Raw genomic sequence first — 21,534 nt, 5'->3', positions numbered from 1 at the left:
AGGAAACTCCAGTACACATGGTTTAACTGTACTATCTAAAACACTATGCTATATTGCTTTTTGCAAGTACAAAAGTATGTCAAGCTTTATGTAAATTCATATAGGCTATCTAGAGCTAGCTAATTCAATAGTAAACAACACCATAAAAACGTTAAAAGTCATTTCTGATTGGAACATCTACTCAAGAAATAAAAACTGTAAACATCTCTATCTGAAAGTCATGAATATATTACAGTGTGCACGTTTTTCTTAAAACTAGAAATAATAGGGTAATACACTAATTCTATTAGTGTTTTTCATGACGCATTTCTCCCAAATTATCAGAGTCAAAATTTGTCCTTGCATTCCTATGTAAAAATACTGCTAATTTAGATTAAAAAATATATTTTCAATGTGTAGAAGTGTTTTAGGACTTAATACAGGCATTATGAATAAACGCTAAATTCTAAGCTCAAATGCAGAACTACACTCAATGGGATATCAGTATTGGACAATTATGATTATGATTTGTGTAGTAACTCACTCAATGGTGGTAATAATGAAACCTGCTGTGGAAAATTCATTTGCAGAATATAGTAGTAAGACCTTAAGAAATATATATTCATAAGAATGAATTTACTCACTAACGACCACATCCAAGCCCAGTCACAAATAGCATACAACATAGTTACCAATCAATAATCAGGAAAACTAATTAAAGCTACAGTATATATAAAATATTTGATGTGAGTCATTTATACTACACAAAGTTGGCTTCTCTAACATCAATTATGTAGCAATGCTATGTAATACTGTCAGCAACATGGCTTGTATGATTTATTTTTAAATCTGAAGGCCATTAGGACACTTCATCATATAATGGACAAAAAAAAAAAAATCAATACACATTATCTTGGGGTACTCTATATAAAACTTTTTGTTTCATATGCATGCACCAGCAATTAATAAATTTTGATAAATTATCTCCTGAACTGCAGAAATATTTGGCTACCCTATTTAAACAGTCTTAGCTAGTAAGCTAAGGCAATTACAGTTTTATGATAATTTTTTCCACAAAGTGAGAGACTTATATCTGTGGTAAGCATAGCCTTCTGGCATTGTCTAGGACACAACAAGCAGACAACAGCCACACAATAAGGACAGATCAAGCTGGTAAGCAAATAGAGCCCCAAATATGGCATAAGGTGAGAGAGTACTGGCAACTTACAGCAAATGGGAAGTGGGACTCGGGTATGAGAGCTTTGGGAGATCTGAGATCAAGTAGAGGAGGGTAACCACTCATCTGTAATATTAATTATTAACCTCTATTACATATGTCCTACTTTGGCCACATCAGTACAAAAAAAATGAGAAATCTTGTGTGCTCCTTGTAAAGCCCACCAAATATAATACAGGTGTTAGCGAAGCCAAACTCTAATATAATACATCCAGTAAAATATCTCCACCCCTTTAATTTTGGCAAGTGCAAAATTACTATTAGTCACTATCTTTACATAAATTTTATCAACACTGACACTTGTATAAATACTGTATAACTTAAAATTTCAGATGATCAGCATATAATCTAAGTTTCCATTTCAGCAAAATTACATTAAAATATAAGCAAAATACTAAACAGCCCTGGCATTAAGTTAGTTTGTTTCAATCATTAAACTTGATAAGTTCATTATGCCATTACAAAGTGAACATAATCAAGGCTCAAACCTTCAAAATATACACATTGGCTCAAATGAAACTTACGTGCTCTGAGAAATCAATTATTTCAAATATTATTAATACTGGAATTGTAAAACAATTTAAGTCAGTCTTGTGTGAGAGCTAATGGAATGCTTATCTAACTTCCAAATATTTCTACTTTTGATTAATTTCAAAATTCCAATCACAGTTTGAAGGTTATATCATAAACATATTTCAATACTAAATCAGTACATCAGAATCATTTTATCAGTAAGCAATAACAGTTTCAATAAAACACACACCATCATTTAACTCAATTATTGCACTCAGGCAGTCAACCAAAATATTACATCAGCTATTAGATATTTATCTGGATATATTAAATATTATTTTAATATAAGTAGATACATTTTCTTAACAAAGTACAATACAATACACTATAAACTTTTATATATCTCTGAGAAGTATACAGTACTATACAATTTCAACAGCAATTTCACAACCTTAAAGTTGCTTAGTTCTTTCTTAATTTCTAGCTAAAGCAAATGGACAAACAATATATTTAAATCTTTCTACCTTAGTAATCCTTCTTTCTCATGGTTTTACAAGAGTAAATATGGCCTATCAAGTGTTATAGTAGGAGAAGAATGTGTCATTTGTTGAATGAGGACAGCTAGAGTGCCAATGAAGATAAATTTGGATTTTGGGTCATTCTCATCATTTATCCAAGATTAACATGCAGTCATTTTCTCCTTTGTGATTTTTGATGAGTTTCCTGCTAGATAAACACTGAACATTGTGATGAACATTCCTCAACTACTCATGCACTTACTAGCCTGCCTACAAGAACCACTAAGTAAACCTTGATAGACAGTTAGTAGTTATTGTCCCATTATTTATAGGTACCAGTCGTTATAGATAAATCCAAGTTAATGGAGCGAGTTTCCAATCATAAATGCAAGTAAGTGACAAACACACACACCTAAATACTAATCCACAGACCTGATAATATCTGCACAGCTGAAATGCTAATGTCTCAGCCCCAGCTAGTCCAAGTGGCTTTACTTTCCTTAATCCTGTTAAGCATCTTACCTTATTTTGGTGTCCCCAGCCTTGAAGTTCCATGTCAGTTTCATTCCAACCAACAGGACCGCCAGGGCCTCCTGTTGGGGTCTTCGGTTTTGTGCCCCATGTTGGTGATGTTATCTGTTGTTCACCCCAACCAGCTGATTTTGGATCCTCCCCCCACATGCCACTACCCGTATCGTGAGAGGGGTCACTCCAGCTGCCATTTCTCCTAAAGTGATCCATTAATTTTCAAAAATTTAATTTAACAAAAAGTTTATATTGCAAAAATAGTAGCAGTTTCAAAAACCACATATGGATACGTCTACTTACCCATGTTGTCCCCACATTCGCTGATCTGGTTTTATTCCTGATGGAACTGGTGGTCCCGGCATACGTCCTGGCTGTGGCCCAGGTATGCCTGGCCTTCCCATCATGTTGGGAGTAGGCATATCCTTCCACCTTGAGACATTAGCTTGCTGCTGTGGATTGCCCCATACAGCAGTGCCATCATCCCGTCGTTGTGAGGGTGGGGAAGGCTCCTCCCATCCAGTAGGTCCACTTGGTGCACCTTGCTTCATATCTTTAGGACCATTCCATTGTGCTGGACCTCCTGGCCCACCTGGAGGGACACCATGTGTAAGGCTACCATGAGGACCACTGTGAGGGGCACCATGAGGTCCATTATGTGGACCTCCATGTGGTACACTATGAGGTGCACCATGAGGACCACCATGAGGGCCATTGTGTGGACCACCATGTGGGCCATTGTGTGGGCCTGTATGAGGCCCTGCATGTGGACCTGTGTGAGGGCCACTGTGTGGACCACCATGTGGACCACTGTGGGGACTAGTATGAGGGCCTGTGTGAGGACCAGTATGCCCAACATGAGGCCCAGGTTTGTGAGGGCCTCCAGGTCCCCATTCACTTGGAGGATTTTCAATACCAGATCTTTGAGGCCCGTGTTCTCCCCATCCGCTGCCAGTAGTACCACCTCCTCCAGTACCACCACCACCACCAGCACTACTACTGCCACCACCTCCACCCCCACCACCACCACCACTCCAATCAATATTTTTCTTTGGAGGTGCACCACCACCCCACATGTTAGGAGCACTAGGTGTGTTAGCTCCCCACTGTGGATTATTGGGTGGAACACCAGTCCAAACGTTTGAAGAGTCTGTTGCATCATCATCCTCTCCCCATGTACCACCATAGTTGGTGGCTGGTGTGTGACCCCATGGAGCCTGCTGAGCTTTAGGAGGAGCAGCCCCACCATTTCGCAGATTGTTTTCCCACAGATCGCATCCATTGTTAACATTAATTTTAAAATGGGGTGCACTTGAATCTTTTCCAGGTTCTGGAGACCCTGGGAGATCCCACGAGGTATCCTGGTTCACATTTTCTCCTCCCCAACCTTCACTGCTGAGCAATGCTTCCCTGATACTCTGCAGTTGCTGCTCCATGTGACGTTTTTGAGCATCCCCCGACCCACTACCAGCTGGAAGACCTTTCCCTGCAGCTTGCGCCCAAGTGTTACTATTGCCTCCTTGTCCACTGGTTCCCTGCTGAGTCTGCTGCTGACTGACTCCGGTTGGTCCCTGCTGCCCTCCAGTCCCTCCAGTCTGTGTGTTCTGCTGGCCTGCTGGAGAACTGGGCTGCTGGGCAGGGCCACTAGATTGCTGTGCTGGTTTGAGGTTACCTCCCTGGGCAGGTGATGTGTTAGGAGCCCCTCCACCCCGACTGGGGCCTCCACCCCATTGGCTCTGTGAACCAGACTGGTTTGCACCAGAGCTACCCCACCCAGCTGTCTGGGGGGCTGATCCTCCCCACCCATTGGCTGCACTTTCCCCCCCGCCTACGAGACCCAAGCCACGTGGAATGCCCCACTTATTAACTTTAATAAAGCCATGGGGGAAGGAAGCAAAACCAAATTTTCCAGGCTTGCCTGCAGCCTGGAATTTTGATGAAGTAGGAAATGAAGCGTATTGGTTGCAGGTTGCACTTATTTGGAGTAAGCTGGCTGTAGCCTGCTTTATCTCCTGGTTAAAGCTAGGGTTGCTACCCTGGAGTTGGCTATTGGCATTATTGTTGGCCATTGAGCCAGGAATGTTGAGACTGGCCTGTGCAGGTGTGTGTGCTGCAGCTGGTGATGGCTGCTGAGTTGGCTGAGAGGTGTTGTGCAGCTCATGTGTGGTACAAGAGGCTTCAGCCCCACCTACACAACAATGGCTTGATGCTGCTCTTACTGTCACAACACCTTGCTGGCCAGAGGGGGTCACAGGTGTCTCCCCAGGGGACCCCCCCAGCCCAGGGGACCCAGGGGCAGTGGTCGAGGACGGACGGCTGGGCCCCAAGGTGCCCTTGGGCTCCTCATCTCTGCTGCTGACGCGAGCACCAGCAACGGAGATGTGACCAAATAACGGCGTGGAGCTGAATATCACAGACGAAGATTCAACAGGCTGGCAAAGCAAGCATGGGTCAGCTCCAACCCCATCTGCCTCACCATCTGTAACTGGGGACTCACGGCCAGCTGCTGATACTGGCGTGCTGCTTATTTCATTAGCTGCCACACTGGCACTGTCATCAGCACTTAAAATGCTCTGGCTGCTGCTACATCTGTGGTCCACATCCCTTTCACTTTGTGCTTCACACACCATGCCAAAGGTCTCCACATCCTGTTAGGAGAGAGAGAGTACAATAATTCGATCTGATAAAATATAACATTTAAAATCTATCCTGTCATTATTTCTCCACATAAAGCAAACAATTATTAACATAATAATTAATATGTTGATATAACAACAGTTTAGATGCCCCTCTTAAACAGCCAATATCCCAAACACCTCCTTTAAAGTGCAGGCATTGTACTTCCCACTTCCAGGCCTCAAGTCTGGCTAACCAGTTTCCCAGAATCCCTTCACTAAATATTATCCTGCTCACACTTCAACAGCTCGTCAGATCCCAAAAACCATTCATCTCCATTCACTCCTATCTAACAAGTTCACGCACGCTTGCTGGAAGTCCAAGTCCTTCGCCCACAAAACCTTCTTTACCTCCTCCCTCCAACATTTCCTAGGACAACCCCTTCCCCATCTTCCTTCCCCTACAGATGTATACTCTCTCCAAGTCATTCTACTTTGAACCATTCTCTCTAAATGACCAAATCACCTCGACAACCCCTCTGACTAATACTTTTAGTAACTCCACACCTCCTCCTAATTTCCACACTACAAATTCTCTGCATAATATTTACACCACATATTGCCCTTAGACATAACTCCACTGCCTCCAGCCTCCTCCTTACTGCAGCATTTACAACCCATGCTTCACACCCATATAAGTTATAAAAGTGTTGGTACTACTATACTCTCATATATAATAAAGATTAAAATTAAAGGAATCTGTATGTAATGTTTATAAAGTAGCTACTTCATTCATATTTGTGCATCAGTTTAGCTAGTACATTGGAATTTTGTAGTAAAAACACTAGGACATCTGTGAGGATTATTATTATTATTATTATTATTTCTTCTTCTTCTTCTTCTTCTTCTTCTTCTTCTTCTTCTTCTTCTTGTTGTTGTTGTTGTTGTTGTTGTTGTTGTTGTTGTTGTTGTTGTTGTTGTTGTTGTTGTTGTTGTTGTTGTTGTTGTTGTTGTTGTTGTTGTTGTTGTTGTTGTTGTTGTTGTTGTTGTTGTTGTTGTTGTTGTTGTTGTTGTTGTTGTTGTTGTTGTTGTTGTTGTTGTTGTTGTTGTTGTTGTTGTTGTTGTTGTTGTTGTTGTTGTTGTTGTTGTTGTTGTTGTTGTTGTTGTTGTTGTTGTTGTTGTTGTTGTTGTTGTTGTTGGTGTTGTTGTTGTTGTTGTTGTTGTTGTTGTTGTTGTTGTTGTTGTTGTTGTTGTTGTTGTTGTTGTTGTTGTTGTTGTTGTTGTTGTTGTTGTTGTTGTTGTTGTTGTTGTTGTTGTTGTTGTTGTTGTTGTTGTTGTTGGGTATTAAGGGTAACCAGCCTCAGAGCATACCAAACCCACCCACCCACCCTTCCTCCCTTACACTGACTTTTTGTTGAAATTTCAAGGGAAATGATAATTTTATATTCCTTTATTGTAATAAATTTATTGATGTAATAAATATTTATATTTTCAAAAGCATTCTGATAGTTAATTTCACAATGGTGAAAGATACAACAACCTTGGGGTTGTCAGAACCTTCAACCCAATGATAATGTAAACACATACCAATAGCTTTGAAAAGCTTTATTCATGATTTTATTGTTTTTTCCATGTTTTCTTGGATAGCTTGCATTTATATTATGATGGGCACTACTCTGGGCACATTTATTTAGTAGAAAATCATATCTTAGCTAGTAAAATATGATATTTTTTGCCGACATATGCAAGCGACAGCTGATAGCAATCAAAGCCTGTCATATTTTTGCACACATATTGAACAGAATTTATAACTTCTGCAGTACAACTATCAACTTTAGTGCCAAAGCCTCAACCATCCACCACAACTGTTTTAATTTTAAAGATTTAAATAATAAGATATTACAAAGATACAAGGACCCCAATGGAAATAAGTCACTTTGACTTTTTTGGGTTATCCTAAGTAATCTACACATATGCTGCTATGTATGTTAAATTTATTTAACTGTATTCATGTGTACCTGTACCTAAATAAACTAACTTATTTACTTACTAAGCAATCCACAACCTTCCACATCAGCCCAATAGGGCCACAGCATCCCTATGAACTCTGTTCAGAATCATTGACATATACCAGCTACCACAACATAAGGTAAGAAATATTATTTCCATAACATTCGTAGCCTTAAGCAGGGCATTAACATAATACATCACAACAATGAACAACAATTACATTGTCATTTTTATTTTTGTAAGATTTAGACCTGAAAAAAAAAAAAAGTTTGGCATTTTTGGGGGTCCCAAGAACATAACCTTATTTCTCCCATAACTTCTTCAGTTTAACATGGTTTTGTCTAACACTGCGTTTTCAGAAACGTAACTACTGTGTTACTCAACAGGCTACTGTAATAAGAGAGACTGAAAAATAATTTTAACATGACTGGTATAAACCTGAATGACACTTAAACTTACTGTAGAGGTATCAGGCACTTTGTTGGTAGGAAACTCAGGATTTGGCAAGTTTGTGACCGCGTCGGCCTGGTGTGCTTCACAGTGGCTGTCCATCCTGGTGCACAACTCACCACCTACACAACACTAAGATAAAATGTATACATAAATAGTTGAGCCACTGAAGAGGTACTGGTACTATACATAACACTACTTAAAATAAAAAAATTTATTCTAAACAAGAATGCTCAAACATTTAACCTTTTCACTGTCAGTTCCGTAATATTATGGCTTGCAAGCCAGTGTCAGTCCCGTATCACCATGCCAAAATTCTAGCGGCTTCCAATTTTGCGGGAGAAAGCTGGTAGGCCTACATATGAGAGAATGGGTCTGAGTGGTCAGTGTGCGATGTACAAAAAAGTACTCTTGCAGCACGTGGTGCACGAGGAAAAAAAAAAATCTCCGACCATGTTTCTGGTTTAACCCTTTCAGGGTCGAGAGGCCCTCTCCTAAACTTGTTCTCAGGGTCGAAAATTTTTCGGAAAAAAAAAATTATTTTTTCTTATGAAATGATAGAGAACCTTTTCCCGATCATAATGACACAAAGAGTATGAAATTCGATGGAAAACTTACGGAATTATGCTCTCGCAAAGTTAGCAGTCTCGACGATGTTTAAGCATCGGCGATTCCGCCCACTTTGAGCCCTATTTTTGACCAATTCCTGTGTACTAGTTGACAAAAATCATATTTATTTCGCTAGAATTCCATTTTTTTTATTGAATATTTTTCTATTGAATAAGTACAAGAAACCACCCATTTAACAATTTCAACTATCCAATAAAGTGGTTAGAAATTGGCAATTTTGCCAATTTCACACAAATTTCAGAAAATGCCAAATTCCAAATAGGGTCCAGAATAAACAAGAAAGACATTCCTGGCACTAAAATAACAAGTTCTCTGTTCATTAGTCATGTCCCCAGGCCCCTCTTTTATTTCTTTGGTTTTCCACTTTGAATTTTTATTCTTACAAAAAATAGAAGATTCACTGTTATGCAGACTACTGCATTAGTGTAGAAATGGTATAAATAATATCAGCGCACTTGTGAAAGAATATTAGACTCACCAGTTGACGTGTATTGGACGCATGGCATGATTTGTTTACTTTTCATCTTTGGTAAAAATTGAGCATTTCTGCTACTTTGAGCTCAATTTCAAGGTACTTTTCATTGTAAAACCAGTCAAAATCATCTCAATTTCTGTAATATGTCTTCCATTCTATAAAATGAGACCAGGAAAACTAGAATACAACAATAAATACCATACAAAAATACATTGTAAAATCCCTGTTTTAATCCAAAAATACGGTCAAAGTTTTTTTTCTCATTACGCACTGTGTGCTGCAGGATTTTTTTATACTGAGCACACTGACCACACAGACCCATTCTTTCATATGTAGGCCTACCAGCTTTCTCTCGCTAGATTTGAAAGCGCTAGAATTTAGGTATACTAGTACAGTGGACCCCCGCATACCGTTGGCATCACATAACATTAAATCCGCATACCGATACATTTTATCACTAAGATTTTGCCTCGCATACCGCTAAAAAACCCGCTCAATGCTATTCGTCCGAGACGCGCCTAATGTGCGGCCTGAGCCAGCCTCACATGTTCCGCCGGTGGCATTGTTTACCAGCCAGCCTCCGCGGTAACATCCAAGCATACAATCGGAACACTTCGTATTATTACAGTGTTTTTGGTGATTTTATCTGCAAAATAAGTGACCATGGGCCCCAAGAAAGCTTCTAGTGCCAACCCTACAGGAATAAGGGTGAGAATTACTATAGAGATGAAGAAAGAGATCATTGCTAAGTATGAAAGTGGAGTGCGTGTCTCCGAGCTGGCCAGGTTGTATAGTAAACCCCAATCAACCATCGCTACTATTGTGTCCAACAAAATGGCAATCAAGGAAGCTGTTCTTGCCAAAGGTTCAACTGTGTTTTTGAAACAGAGATCGCAAGTGATGGAAGATGTTGAGAGACTTTTATTGGTATGGATAAATGAAAAACAGATAGCAGGAGATAGCATCTCTCAAGTGATCATAAGTGAAAAAGCTAGGAAGTTGCATGAGGATTTAATTAAAAAAATGCCTGCAACTAGTGATGATGTGAGTGAATTTAAGGCCAGCAAAGGTTGGTTTGAGAGATTTAAGAAGCGTAGTGGCATACATAGTGTGATAAGGCATGGTGAGGCTGCCAGTTCGGACCACAAAGCAGCTGAAAAATATGTGCAGAAATTCAAGGAGTACATAGACAGTGAAGGACTGAAACCTGAACAAGTGTTTAATTGTGATGAAACAGGCCTGTTTTGGAAGAAAATGCCAAGCAGGACCTACAGTACTCAGGAGGAAAAGGCACTCCTAGGACATAAGTCTATGAAAGACAAGCTTACTCTGTTGATGTGTTCCAATGCTAGTGGTGATTGCAAAGTGAAGCCTTTATTAGTGTATCACTCAGAAACTCCCCGAGCGTTCAGGCAAAAGAATATCCTCAAGGCTAATTTGTGTGTGCTGTGGAGGGCAAACAGTAAGGCATGGGTCACTAGGGACTTTTTCTATGACTGGTTACACCAAGCATTTGCCCCAATGTGAAAGATTACCTAACTGAAAAGAAATTAGACCTTAAGTGCCTCCTGGTGTTAGACAATGCCCCTGGTCATCCTACAGACGTGGCAGAGCGACTTTATGGGGACATGAGCTTCATTAAGGTGAAGTTTTTGCCTCCTAATACCACTCCTCTCCTGCAGCCCATGGACCAGCAGGTTATTGCAAACTTCAAAAAACTGTACACAAAAGCTCTGTTTGAAAGGTGCTTTGAAGTGACCTCAGAAACTCAATTGACTCTAAGAGAGTTTTGGAGAGATCACTTTAATATCCTCAATTGTGTAAACCTTACAGGTAAGGCTTGGGAGGGAGTGACTAAGAGGACCTTGAACTCTGCTTGGAAGAAACTGTGGCCAGAATGTGTAGACCAAAGGGATTTTGAAGGGTTTGAGGCTAACCCTGGGAATCCTATGCCAGTTGAGGAATCCTTTGTGGCATTGGGAAAGTAAACCATACCCCGACCGGGATTGAACCCGCGGTCAGAGAGTCTCAAAACTCCAGCCCGTCGCGTTAGCCACTAGACCAGCTAGCCACAATAAGATTCGTCCAACTAGGTATATTTCTACACCAAAGGAAGGTTAGCACAGGCACCACTGTTACCACAAATGCAAGTTTTTACAGACGAATCTCCAGCTAGCGTGGCCGTGACGAGCTCTAGCTCAAGTCCCTTCTCTGCCGTCAACATGACTCACGAAATCGTAATGACACAATGGTTTGTTTGCAATCGTGTCATTACGATTTCGTGAGTCATGTTGACGGCAGTGAAGGGACTTGAGCTAGAGTTCGTCACGGCCACGCAAGCTGGAGATTCGTCTGTAAAAACTTGCATTTGTGGTCACAGTGGTGCCTGTGCTAACCTTCCTTTGGTGTAGAAATATACCTAGTTGGACAAATCTTATTGTGGCTAGCTGGTCTAGTGGCTAACGCGACGGGCTGGAGTTTTGAGACTCTCTGACCGCGGGTTCAATCCCGGCCGGGGTATGGTTTGTTTGCAATCGTGTCATTACGATTTCGTGAGTCATTGGGAAAGTCCTTGGGGTTGGAGGTTAGTGGGGATGATGTGGGAGAGTTGGTGGAGGAGGACAATGAAGAACTAACCACTGATGAGCTGCTAGATCAACTTCAACAGCAAGAGGCCAGACCTGAGGAAACTGGTTCGGGGGAGGGGAGAGAGAAATTGAAGAAGTTGCCTACTTCAAAGATTAAGGAAATGTGTGGAATGTGGCTTAAAGTGCAAACCTTTTTTGATGACAATCGCCCTAACACAGCTATTGCAAGCCGTGCTGGTGACTATTACACTGACACTGTAGTGAAACACTTTAGGAAAGTCATAAAGGAACGAGAGGTACAAGCCACTATGGACAGATATGTTGTGCGACAGAAGTCCAGTGACTCTGAAGCTGGTCCTAGTGGCATTAAAAGAAGAAGGGAAGTAACCCCAGAAAAGGACTTGACACCTCAAGTTTTAATGGAAGGGGATTCCCCTTCTAAACACTAAGACTCTCTCCTCCTCCCATCCCATCAATCATCCCCAGGTCTTCAATAAAGGTAAGTGTCATGTAACTGTGCATGCCTTTTTCAGTTTGTGTGTATTAAAATTAATATTTCATGTGGTAAAATTTTTTTTTTTCATACTTTGGGGTGTCTTGCACGGATTAATTTGATTTCCATTATTTCTTATGGGGAAAATTAATTCGCATAACGATAATTTCGCATAACAATGAGCTCTCAGGAATGGATTAATATTGTTATGCGGGGGTCCACTGTACGTCAATAACCCTGGTGCGTAAGCCATACTAGTACGTCGAAAACCCTGAAACGGTTAAAACAGCGACTCTGTGGTGTATTTTCGTATGGTATTTATAGCTGTATTCTCATTTTCTTGGTCTCATTTGATAGAAAAACATATATTGTGAATGATTTACAGACTAAGTACCTTGAAATTTAGCTCAAAGTAGCGGAAATGTTCGATTTTTGCCAATGTTCAAGAGTAAACAAATCACATCATGCGTCCAATACACGTCAACTGGTGGGTTTAATATGCTTTCACAAATGCGCTGATATTATTTATACCATTTTTACAATAATGTAGTACTCTGAATAACAGCATATCTTCTATTTTTTGTGTGAATAAAAATTCAAAATGGAAAGCAAGCGTAATATAAGAGTGGCCTGGAGACATGACTAATGAACAGAGAAAATGTTATTTTAGTGCTAGGAATGTTTGTATTGTTAATTCTGGACCTTATTTTGAAATTGGACTTCCTTGAATTGTGCATGAAACTAGCTAAATTACCAATTTTTTATCACTTTATTGGGTAGTTGAAATCAGTAAATGGGCAGTTTCTTTTACACAATCGACAGAATCAAAGGAGTTCTAGCAAAATAACTATGAGTTTGGTCGACTGGAACAATGGAATTGGCCGAAAATAGAGCTCAAAGTGAGCGAAATCGCCAATGTGCAAATATCGCCAATACCATTAACTTCGTGAGAACGTAATTCTTTAAGTATTCCATCAAACTTCATACTTTTGGTTTCATTACCATTGGGAAAGATTCTCTATCATTTCATAAGAATTTTTTTTTTTAATTCTTCAACACTGAGAACAAGTTTGTGAGCAGGGGTCTTGGCTGTGAAAGGGTTAAAGGTAAAATGCAGAAATATTTCCAAAATGGACAAAAAAATTAAAGTTTAATAAATTAAATGTAGATGTGTCAGCCTGGATGTGTGTACCAATTATATGCACATACAGACTATAGGGCAAAAGGTGTCTCAATCTGTATGAGCATATAGTGTTTCAGCCTATATCCACAAACTATAGGGAAAAAGTTGTCTCAGCCTATATCCACATACAGATTATAGGGCAAGAGTTGTCTCAGCCTATAGCTGTGTAGGCTATAAGGCTAAAGTTGTCTTAACTTGTATGCAAGAACATATGTACTATAGAGAAAGAGTTGTCTTTGCTTGTATGCATTTACAGGCTATAAGATAGATATATCTTTACCCATACAGACATGCTGAGGAATGGTTGGACTGCACACTCTTAAAATGTAAGAAAGCTTTGAATTCAGTGCCACAAATGTTACCTATCTAACAAAAGATGCTGTCCTAAGTAACAGGAGGAATTTTTAGAATGGATAAGGAAATACTTAAACAACAGAAAGCAAATACCGTTATTATGAATGGAGGTAACTTGGTTATGTGTTAACCTAGAAACATGAATAAACCCTAAATATCCTTGCTTGCAAAGGATGCCAAAATAATTAGTAGAATACAAACTGAAGGAGATAGAAAGCTGTAGGAACAATCAAGTACATAGCTACTCGAGTTTAAACCCCAGCAAAAGCAGTTATATATTTAGTAGACAAGAAAAGGAGATAGAATATAGCACAATCTAGGAGGAAATAAGCTCACAGAAAAAGTTGAAAAAAAAAAAAAGAATTTAAGAATATCCATTACATCAAACCTGTTCCTTCAAGCACGCCAATAAAATATCAACAAAAAGAGACAAGCTTTCAACGTAAGCAAAAATTCAGCAAACAAGACAAAAGCATACTCAAAATACACTACAGCAAACCCTTGATATAATGGACTAATCTGAGTGTTTGTTAAACGAAAATGTTAAAAAATAGTAAAGACGTGCACTAAAGTACTCTAGTGTATACCTAATATAGCATACACAATTTACAGATTTTTTTTTTTTATCATGTCAGCCATCTCCCACCAAGGCACAGTGACCCAAAAAAGAAACACTTTCACCTTGATAGCTATGAGTTTGGTCGACTGGAACAATGGAATTGACTGAAAATAGGACTCAAAGTGGGTAAAATCCCCGATGCGTATACTTCACGAGAGCGTAATTCTGTTAGTTTTCCATCAAATTTCATAATTTTGGTGTCATTACCATTAGGAAAAGATTCTCTATCACTTCAAAAGAAAAAAGAAATTTTTTTTTTTAAATTCTTCGACACTGAGAGCACGTTAGTCAGCAGGGGTCTCGACAGTGAAAACGTTAAAATATGTATTACTTATTACCAAACCTCTTTCTATACATAGTTCAATTAAAGCCCCCCCCCCCCCTTGTCATTTTCCCCTGGGACCCCAAACTTACCTACTACTCCCTCCACAACAGTTTTAACCACTTTAGCACTTAGGTCCCACAACACAAGTATTCTTTCACTTGGTTCAAAACTCCCCATGCACACAGCATCTCCCAAAATCAATCAATCTGTCTTTCTATCTCTATATATCTCTAAAACAACAACAACAAACAAACAACCAACCAACCAAAAAACCAACCACCACCACTACTACTACTACTACTACTACTACTAGTAGTAGTAGTAGTAGATGATTTTGGCTGGTTTTACAATGAAAAGTACCTTGAAATTGATCTCAAAGTAGCAGAAAAGTTTGATTTTTACCAATATTACAACCTTCATATTATCATAGTAATGTAAAAGGACCCCAATGGAAATAAGTCACTCTGACTGACTTTTTTGGGTTATCCCAGGTTCTCTACACATATGCTGCTATGTATGATAATTCTTTGTAAGTGTATTTGTGTATACCTGAATAAACTCACTCTCACACACACTCTCACTCACACTCTTGCTCACACACACACACACACACACACACTCTCTCTCTCTCTCTCTCACTCTCTCACTCTCTCTCTCACTCTCTCTCTCACTCTCTCTCTCACTCTCTCACTCTCTCTCTCACTCTCTCACTCTCTCTCTCACTCTCTCTCACTCTCTCTCACTCTCTCTCTCTCTCTCTCTCTCTCTCACTCACTCTCTCACTCTCACTCACTCTCTCTCACTCACTCTCTCACTCTCTCACTCTCTCACTCACTCTCTCACTCACTCACTCTCTCACTCACTCTCTCACTCACTCTCTCACTCACTCTCTCACTCACTCACTCTCTCACTCTCTCACTCTCTCACTCACTCTCTCACTCACTCACTCTCTCACTCACATTCTCACTCTCTCACTCACATTCTCACTCTCTCACTCACATTCTCACTCTCTCACTCACATCCCCTCACTCTCTCACTCACATCCCCTCACTCTCTCACTAACATCCCCTCACTCTCTCACTCACATCCCCTCACTCTCTCACTAACATCCCCTCACTCTCTCACTAACATCCCCTCACTCTCTCACTCACATCCCCTCACTCTCTCACTCACATCCCCTCACTCTCTCACTCTCGCTCACTATATATATATATATATATATATATATATATATATATATATATATATATATATATATATATATTATTTTCAACAAGTCGGCCATCTCCCACCGAGGCAGGGTGACCCCAAAGAGAAAGAAAATCCCCAAAAAGAAAATACTTTCATCATCATTCAACACTTTCACCTCACTCACACATAATCACTGTTTTTGCAGAGGTGCTCAGAACACAACAGCTTAGAAGCATATACCTATAAAGATACACAACATATCCTTCCAAACTGCCAATATCCCAAACCCCTCCTTTAGAGTGCAGGCATTGTACTTCCCATTTCGAGGACTCAAGTCCGGCTATATAAAAATAACTGGTTTCCCTGAATCCCTTCACTAAATATTACCCTGCTCACACTCCAACAGATCATCATGTCCCAAATACCATTCGTCTCCATTCACTCCTATCTAACACGCTCACGCACACTTGCTGTAAGTCCAGGCTCCTCGCCCACAAAACCTCATTTACCCCCTCCCTACAACCTTTTCGAGGACGACCCCTACCCCGCCTTCCTTCCCATACAGATTTATATGCTCTCCATGTCATTCTACTTTGATCCATTCTCTCTAAATGACCAAACCACATCAACAACCCCTCTTCAGCCCTCTGACTAATACTTTTATTAACTCTACACCTTCTCCTAATTTCCACACTCCGAATTTTCTGCATAATATTTACACCACACATTGCCCTTAGACAGGACATCTCCACTGCCTCCAACCGCCTCCTAGCTGCTGCGTTCACAACCAAAGCTTCACACCCATATAAGAGTGTTGGTACTACATAACTTTCTTACATTCCCTTCTTTGCCTCCATAGATAACGTTTTTTGTCTCCAAATACAGTGGACTCTCGCCTAATGCTATTAATCCATTCCTGAGACCTCAACATTAGGTGAAATTATCGCTAGGCAAATTAATTTTCCCCATAAGAAATAATGGAAATCAAATTAATCCGTTCCTGACACCCCAAACTATGAGCAAAAAAAAAATTTTTCCACATGAAATATTAATTTTAATACACACAAACTGAAGAAGACATGCACAGTTACATGACACTTACCTTTATTGAAGATCTGGTGATGACTGATAGGATGGAAGGAGGGGAGAGTGTTGATGGTCTTAAGTGTTTAGAAGGGAAATCCCCTTCCATTAGGACTTGAGGTGTCAAGTCCTTTTCCAGGGTTACTTCCATTCTTCTTTTAATGCCACTAGGACCAGCTTCAGAGTCACTGGACTTCTGTCACACAACATATCTGTCCATAGAGGTCTGTACCTCTCGTTTCTTTATGACATTCCAAAAGTGTTTCACAACATTGTCAGTGTAATAGTCACCAGCACGGCTTGCAATAGCTGTCTGAGGGTGATTTTCATCAAAAAAGGTTTGCACTTTAAGCCACATTGCACGTATTTCCTTAATCTTTGAAATAAGTAACTTCTTCAATTTCTCTCTCCCCTCCTCCGAAGCAGTTTCCTCAGGTCTGGCCTCTTGCTGTTCAAGATGATCTAGCAACTCATCAGTGGTTAGTTCTTCATTGTCCTCCTCCACCAACTCTTCCACATCCTCCCCACTAACCTCCAACCCCAAGGACTTCCCCAATGCCACAATTGATTCCTCAACTGGCATATGCTTCTCAGGGTTAGCCTCAAATCCTTCAAAATCCCTTTTGTCTACACATTCTGGCCACAGTTTCTTCCAAGCAGAGTTCAAGGTCCTCTTAGTCACTCCCTCCCAAGTCTTACCTATAAGGTTTACACAATTGAGGATATTAAAGTGATCTCTCCAAAACTCTCTTAGAGTCAATTGAGTTTCTGAGGTCACTACAAAGCACCTTTCAAACAGAGCTTTTGTGTACAGTTTTTTGAAGTTTGCAATGACCTGCTGGTCAATGGGCTGCAGGAGAGGAGTGGTATTAGGAGGCAAAAACTTGACCTTAATGAAGCTCATGTCCCCACAAAGTCGCTCTGCCAAGTCAGTAGGATGACCAGGGGCATTGTCTAACACCAGGAGGCACTTAAGGTCTAATTTCTTTTCAAATAGGTAATTTTTCACAGTGGGGGTAAATGCGTGGTGTAACCAGTCATAGAAAAAGTCCCTAGTGACCCATGCCTTACTATTTGCCCTCCACAGCACACACAAATTAGCACTGAGAATATTCTTTTGCCTGAATGCTCTGGGAGTTTCAGAGTGATACACCAATAAAGGCTTCACTTTGCAATAACCACTAGCACTGGCGCACATTAATAGAGAAAGCCTGTCTTTCATAGGCTTATGTCCTGGGAGTGCCTTTTCCTCCTGAGTAATGTAGGTCCTGCTTGGCATTTTCTTACAAAACAGGCATGTTTCGTCACAATTAAACACTTGTTCAGGTTTCAGTCCTTCACTGTCTATGTACTCCTTGAATTCATGCACACATTTTTCAGTTATTTTCATATAGTCGGACTTGAGTCCTGGAAATGGGAAGTACAATGCCTGCACTTTAAAGGAGGGGTTTGGGATATTGGCAGTTTGGAGGGATATGTTGTGTATCTCTATACGTATATGCTTCTAAACTGTTGTATTCTGAGCACCTCTGCAAAAGCAGTGATAATGTGTGAGTGTGGTGAAAGTGTTGAATGATGATGAAAGTATTTTCTTTTTGGGGATTTTCTTTTTTTTTGGGGTCACCCTGCCTCGGTGGGAGACGACCAACTTGTTGGAAAAAAAAAAAAAATTCAGTTGCTTTGTGGTCCAAACTGGCAGCCTCACCATGCAGCGAGGAGGCGGTTGGAAGCAGTGGAGATGTCCTGTCTAAGGGCAATGTGTGTGGTGTAAATATTATGCAGAAAATTTGAAGTGTGGAAATTAGGAGAAGGTGTGGAGTTAATAAAAGTATTAGTCAGAGGGCAGAAGAGGGGTTGTTGAGGGGGTTTGGTCATTTAGAGAGAATGGATCAAAGTAGAATGACATGGAGAGCATATAAATCTGTAGGAGAAGGAAGGCGGGGTAGAGGTCGTCCTCGAAAAGGTAGGAAGGAAGGGGTAAGGGAGGTTTTGTGGGAGAGGGGCTTGGACTTCCAGCAGGCGTGCATGAGCGTGTTCGATAGGAGTGAATGGAGAGGAATGGTGTTTGGGACCTGACGATCTGTTGGAGTGTGAGCAGGGTAATATTTAGTGAAGGGATTATATAGCCGGACTTAGAGTTCTGGAAATGGAAAGTACAATGCTTGTACTCAAAAGGAGGGGTTTTGGGATATTAGCAGTTTGGAGGGATATGTTGTGTATCTTTATATGTATATGCTTCTAAACTGTTGTGTTCTGAGCACCTCTGCAAAAACAGTGATTATGTGTGAGTGAGGTGAAAGTGTTGAATGATGATGAAAGTACAGTGGACCCCCGGTTAACGATATTTTTTCACTCCAGAAGTATGTTCAGGTGCCAGTACTGACCGAATTTGTTCCCATAAGGAATATTGTGAAGTAGATTAGTCCATTTCAGACCCCCAAACATACACGTACAAACGCACTTACATAAATACACTTACATAATTGGTCGCATTCGGAGGTGATCGTTATGCGGGGGTCCACTGTATTTTCTTTTTGGGGATTTTCTCCTTTTTGGGTCACCCTGCCTCAGTGGGAGACAGCCGACTTGCCAATATATATATATATATATATATATATATATATATATATATATATATATATATATATATATATATATATATATATATATCTATATATATATATATATATATATATATACATATATATATATATATATATATACATACATACATACATACAGACACACACACAAGCACACAGACACACACACACACACATACGCACACATACAGACACACACTCACACACACACACACACACACACGCACACAAACGCGCACACGCACGCACGCGCGCACACACACACACACACACACACACACACACACACACACACACCATCCGACTTACGACCTGCTCGACTTACGACCACTCGACTTACGACCACTCGACTTACGACCGTGTTTTTTGTGCCAAATTTCTGGGAAATAAACAACTATTTGTGTTGTACACAGTGTTTATCCTAAACCTTACAGAATAAAATACAGTACTAATAGCATAAAAAGTAAAGTAAAACATGAAATACCAAAATAAAACAAAAAAAAAAGTCATTACAAAAATGTGATGTTGATATTCAGTAGTAACGTTCGACTTACATCCATTTCGACTTACAACTGGTTTCTCGGAACGGAACTCGGTCGTAAGTCGGATGGTAGGTGTATATATATATATGTCTTGCCGAATATGTAAAACCGGTCAATTAGGAAGAACTCATTTAAAATTAAGTCCTTTCTAAAACTTTCTCTTATACTTTTAAAGATATATTGTTTTCATTAATGTTAATGTAAAAATTTTTCATTTTGCAGCAAAAGAATCTTAGAAAACTTACCTAACCTTATCATAACAAGAACAATTTATTTTAACCTAATGCAACTAAATATATTTTAGATTGGTTTACAATAAATTAAAACTAAACAAACACAGTGAAATATATTTTTTTCGTTTGGTTTAGAATGATTTTGGCGAAATTATTGCAAACACAAATGGCAAGATGAGCGTTAATATTTAACCCTTTGACTGTCGCTGCCGTATATATACGTCTTACGAGGTACCGTGTTTGACGTATATATACTCATAAATCCTAGCGGCTTCAAATCAAGCAGGAGAAAGCTGGTAGGCCTACATGTGAGAGAATGGGTCTGTGTGGTCAGTGTGCACCATATAAAAAAAATCCTGGAGCACGCAGTGCATAATGAGAAAAAAAAACTCCGACCGTTTTTTTTTAATTAAAATGCCGACTTTGTGGTCTATTTTCGTATAGTATTTATGGTTGTATTCTCGTTTTGTTGGTCTCATTTGATAGAATGGAAGACATATTATAGAAATAGAGATGATTTTGATTGATTTTACTATAAAAAGAACCTAGAAATGGAGCTCAAAGTAGGGGAAATGTTTGATTTTTGCCAATGTTCAAAAGTAAGCAAATGATGCCATTTTCCAGTAAATGTCCAACTATCCATTCTAATATGCAGTCATGAATGGGTTGATGTTATTTATACAATTATTACAGTATTGCAGTAGTCTGCATAATAGTAAGTCTTCAATTTTTTGTTTGAATAAAAATTCAAAATAGAAAGCAAGAGTAATATCAGAGGGGCCTGGAAACACGACTGATGAGCAAAGAAAATGTTATTTTAGAGCCAGGAATGTCTGCACTGTTCATTCTGGACCTTATTTTGAAATTGTCATATTTTTTAGTTTTCGTGAAATTGGCCAAATTGCAAATTTCTGACCACATAATTAGGTAGTTGAAATCGGTAAATGGGCAGTTTCTTGTACTCAATCGATAGAAAAAATGGAGTTCTAAAGAAATAGCTATGAGTTTGGGCAACTGGAACAATGGAATTAGCCAAAAATAGGGCTCAAAGCGGGCGAAATCGCCGATTTGTAAACGGCGCCGAGGTCGCTAACTTCGCGAGAGCATAATTCCGTCAGTTTTCCATCAAATTTCGTTTTTTTTGGTGTCATTACAATCGGGAAAAGATTCTCTATCATTTCATAAGAAAATTTTTTTTTTTTTTTTGGAAATTTTGCGACACCAGGACGTAAGACGTATATATACGGCCGCGACAGTCAAAGGGTTAAGCCAAGATCGCAAGTTCTGCCTATTCTGCACGACATATATACAGTGGTCCCTCGTTTCTCGTAGTTAATCCGTTGCTGGAGCTGCTACTATTAACGAAAT

The 21,534-nt window shown here is 39.7% G+C and overlaps 1 protein-coding gene across 9 annotated transcripts in view; it reads right to left on the bottom strand.

The window, feature by feature from the left end:
• LOC128688712 (protein Gawky) overlaps nt 1-21,534 on the bottom strand; it is a 288,268-nt gene that overhangs the window by 133,687 nt on the left and 133,047 nt on the right. For 7 of the 9 annotated variants that reach the window (XM_070084602.1, XM_070084599.1, XM_070084598.1 and 4 more), the window contains 4 exons: nt 7,857-7,979; nt 3,076-5,420; nt 2,770-2,974; nt 1,208-1,282 (listed from right to left, as the gene is read on the bottom strand). In XM_070084602.1, coding sequence (XP_069940703.1) covers nt 1,208-1,282; nt 2,770-2,974; nt 3,076-5,420; nt 7,857-7,979 — 2,748 coding nt within the window. The remainder of the gene's footprint in view (nt 1-1,207; nt 1,283-2,769; nt 2,975-3,075; nt 5,421-7,856; nt 7,980-21,534) is intronic. The other 2 variants (XM_070084603.1, XM_070084605.1) reach the window with 1 other exon arrangement.

This window comes from Cherax quadricarinatus, chromosome 13 (assembly GCF_038502225.1).
Source record: "Cherax quadricarinatus isolate ZL_2023a chromosome 13, ASM3850222v1, whole genome shotgun sequence".
NCBI lineage: Eukaryota > Metazoa > Arthropoda > Malacostraca > Decapoda > Parastacidae > Cherax > Cherax quadricarinatus.
The sequence above is the reverse complement of the archived record's forward strand: the minus strand, read 5'-3'. Positions and strand labels throughout refer to the sequence as shown.